The sequence below is a fragment of the Solanum tuberosum genome, unplaced genomic scaffold, assembly GCF_000226075.1.
Source record: "Solanum tuberosum cultivar DM 1-3 516 R44 unplaced genomic scaffold, SolTub_3.0 scf01158, whole genome shotgun sequence".
Lineage (NCBI taxonomy): Eukaryota > Viridiplantae > Streptophyta > Magnoliopsida > Solanales > Solanaceae > Solanum > Solanum tuberosum.
In genome coordinates, this window is record NW_006240077.1 from 16,917 (window position 1) to 20,518 (window position 3,602).

Here is a 3,602-nt window from a genome sequence, read left to right on the forward strand (position 1 = left end):
TATAGCATTTAGTTAATTTCAGCATGTTAGTAAAATTTTGCCTATCAATTTATCTGCCCTTGAATTAAATCTGCCCGTCTTAAAATATGTGCCCTTATTCTTGATCGATCTACGCTAATAATTAAATAAATCTGCTACTGTTTTCTAAAATAAATTTCTACATTTGAATGATCACTTTTCTGCTATATTTTAAAATCAAATAAATAAGTCTGTTATGTCAGTAATTTCTGCCCCTTTTAAAATCAGTTGAATACTATAATGTATTCTGTTATAATATTCTGTCACCTTAAAAAAATCAGTCTAAAAAAGATTTTTGCACTTGCAACAACTTTCTGCTCATCCTTTACTAAATAATTATATTGTTAATGTTCGTTTGTATGCGCACACACTTAGCATGAGACCTTCACTAATTACTTGTATTTGCTAGCATGTTTAATAAAACCTAGAGGCCAACTTGAGACTTTATATGCTAAATGAACGTTCTATTTGTTTGACTTGGTGTCTAGGTGGGCCTATTAAAAGCATATATTTTATCTTTGTCTAAATCCACCCTAATAGCAGTCCAATGCCTCTTGGAACTTAAGCGGGGACGATAGGCACCTTTTAGAGACGAAAACATGCGGAGGTGGGGTAGGGGTAGTTTAGGACCTACGGAGATGATGACACCGACTCAGGCTTAAAAGACAAACATTGGTTTCGTCTGTCCTTACACAGAAGCCTATCGAAAAAATAAAGAAAAGTCGAGTGCTGATCCTAAAGTTCTTTAGAGTCTCCCTTCCCTTTCCCTTTTTATATGTTTATTAATTATTTGGGGTATTTTAAAAAAAAATTAAATATTTGCTTATCTACTTGTGCAATTTCTGTCTCCTCGCTTATCTCTTTATTAATTGTTTAATATCTATTTGTTATTATGTTATCACTTAGTCTTGCATGTTTAACTAATTAATTAATTAAAACTAAAGTGCTCCTTAATTGTTTAATATTATGTTATCACCTAGCTTTGCATGCTTAATTAATTAAATAACCAATAAATGAAGTGACCTTATTTGCTACCTGTAACCCTCACATAAATTGCATGAGATACGGTCGGGACCTACATTTGTGGACCTCGAGGGATGCCTAAGACCTTCCCCTCGAGGTAATTTGAACCCTTACCCTGCTCTCTGGTTCGTTGACCTTAGCTAGAATTAGTTTAGGTTAGACAGGTGTCCTAACGCGTCTTAATTCGTTAGGTGGCGACTCTTCAATCCTCAAAAGCCCAAAAGAGTTGTTAGGTCGTGCACCAAAACCCGTTTTGAGAAAAATAGGGGAGCGACATTGTTCTAATGCTGGTGCTACATACATGAGGGCAATGACTACTCTTTTTCACGACATGATCCACAAGGAAATCGAAGTTTATGTGGATGACGTCATCATCAAATCAAAGAAGGGTTCAAATCATCTAAATGATCTACGGAAATTCTTTGCCAGATTACGCAGGTATAATTTGAAGTTGAATCCTGCAAAGTGTGTCTTTGGGGTTCCTGCTGGAAAGGTTCTGGGTTTCATTGTCAGCCGCCGGGGTATAGAACTAGATCCATCAAAAATCAAAGTCATTCGTGATCTACCTCCACCGAGGAGTAATAAAGAGGTAATGAGTTTCCTGGGACGACTAAACTACATCAGTCGTTTCATAGCCCAGTCTACTGTCATTTGTGAGCCTATCTTCAAGCTGTTGAAGAAGGATGCCGCGGTGAAATGGACAGACGAATGTCAACAAGCATTTGACAAAATCAAAGAAAACTTGTCCAATCCTTCTGTGTTGGTTCCACCGGAATCTGGAAGACTATTGTTATTATACATATCGGTGTTGGATAATGCTTTCAGCTGCATTTTGGGGCAACATGATGAGACTGGAAAGAAGGAGCAGGCAATATATTACATAAGCAAGAAGTTTACATCATATGAGGCTCAATATTCTTTATTGGAGCGTACTTGTTGTGCTTTAACTTGGGTCTCCCAGAAGCTGCGACACTACCTCTCCTCGTACACTACTTACTTGATCTCAAGGATGGATCCTCTAAAGTATATCTTTCAAAAGCCCATGCCTACAGGTAAACTAGCTAAATGGCATATATTACTGAGCGAGTTTCACATAGTGTATGTTACAAAAAAGGCAGTAAAGGCAATGCATTAGCAGATCATATGGCAGAGAACCCTGTAGATGATGATTATAGACCGTTGAAGACTTACTTCCCAGACGAAGAAGTAGCTTTCGTAGGGGAAGACATTTCTGAAGAATATGAAGGTTGGAGGATGTTCTTTGATGGAGCCAAGAATTTGAGCGGATTCGGCATAAGAGCAGTTTTGATCTCACCAACTGGGCAACATTATCCGATATCAGCCAAACTCAGGTTCCTTTGCTCAAACAATATGGCTGAACATGAAGCCTACATATTAGGGCTCCGACGCGCTATCGACTTGGATGTCTAGGAAATGCTGATAATAGGAGATTCAGACCTATTGATTCATCAGGTTCGAGGTGAAATGGGCTACCAAGAATCGGAAGTTGTTACCATACTTGGAGTGTGTGCACAGGTTGTGCAAAAGGTTCATCAAGGCAGAATTCAAACATGTGCCAAAGATCCAGAATGAATTCGCAGATGCCTTAGCCATTTTGTCTTCCATGATTCAACATCCTGATCATAATTACATTGATCCTATTTACATCCACATATACGAGCAGCTACATACTATTTTCATGTTGAGGAAGAGCCTGATGGAAAGCCTTGGTATGATGACATTCGAAGATATCTGAAGAGCGGTGAGTATACAGAGGATGCAACAAGTGTACAAAAGCGTACAATTCGGAGGTTAGCGAATCAATTCTTTCTAAGTGGAGAAACCCTTTATAGGAGGACTCCTGATTTGGGGTTGTTAAGGTGCGTCGAAGCTGGAGAAGCCAACAGGTTGATTGAAGAGATACATGCAGGAACATGTGGTCCTCACACGAACGATTTTACCTTGGCGAAGAAGATCTTGAGATCGGGATATTTCTGGCTAACTATGGAGACAGACTGTATCCGCTATGTTCAAAAATGTCACCAATGTCAGACTCATGCAGATATGATCAGAGTTTCTCCCAACGAACTCTATGTCACTAGTTCACCTTAGCCCTTTGCAGCTTGGGTCATGGACGTCATTGGTCCAATCGAGCCAGCGGCAACCAATGGACATAGATTCATTCTGGTTGCAATCGACTACTTCACCAAATGGGTCGAAGCCACCTCTCACAAATCAGTGACAAAGAAGGTTGTGGATGATTTTGTCAAAAATAATATTATCTGTAGATTCGGGATTCCTGAGTCAATCATCACTGATAATGGAACCAACCTAAATAGTGATCTAATGAAATCATTGTCTGAGAAGTTCAAGATCAATCACCGAAATTCTACAAAATAAAGACCACAGATGAATGGAGTCGTTGAGGCTTCAAACAAGAACATCAAGAGGATATTGCCCAAGATGATCGACAATCATAGACACTAACATGAAAAGCTACCATTTGCATTGCTGGGATATCGTACCACCATCAGAACTTCTACTGGGGCTACGCCTTATTT

General features: G+C 39.1%; 1 protein-coding gene across 1 annotated transcript; it reads left to right on the top strand.

Annotated features, from left to right (window-relative positions):
* The first annotated feature begins 1,351 nt into the window (after nucleotides 1–1,351).
* Nucleotides 1,352–3,441, top strand: LOC107059300 (uncharacterized). The gene is made up of 5 exons (XM_015305811.1): nucleotides 1,352–2,093; nucleotides 2,156–2,393; nucleotides 2,441–2,514; nucleotides 2,726–3,058; nucleotides 3,164–3,441. The coding sequence occupies exons 1-5, from the start codon at nucleotides 1,352–1,354 to the stop codon at nucleotides 3,439–3,441; spliced, it is 1,665 nt and encodes a 554-aa protein (XP_015161297.1).
* Nucleotides 3,442–3,602: the final 161 nt, after the last annotated feature.

Excerpts from the sequence above, each read along its gene's own strand:
- LOC107059300 (XM_015305811.1), top strand. The coding sequence starts at position 1,352 with ATGACTACTCTTTTTCACGACATGATCCACAAGGAAATCGAAGTTTAT. Across the intron at positions 2,394-2,440 it reads CCGATATCAGCCAAACTCAG|GGCTCCGACGCGCTATCGAC; the intron begins GTTCCTTTGCTC and ends CCTACATATTAG. Across the intron at positions 2,515-2,725 it reads CAGACCTATTGATTCATCAG|CTACATACTATTTTCATGTT; the intron begins GTTCGAGGTGAA and ends ATATACGAGCAG.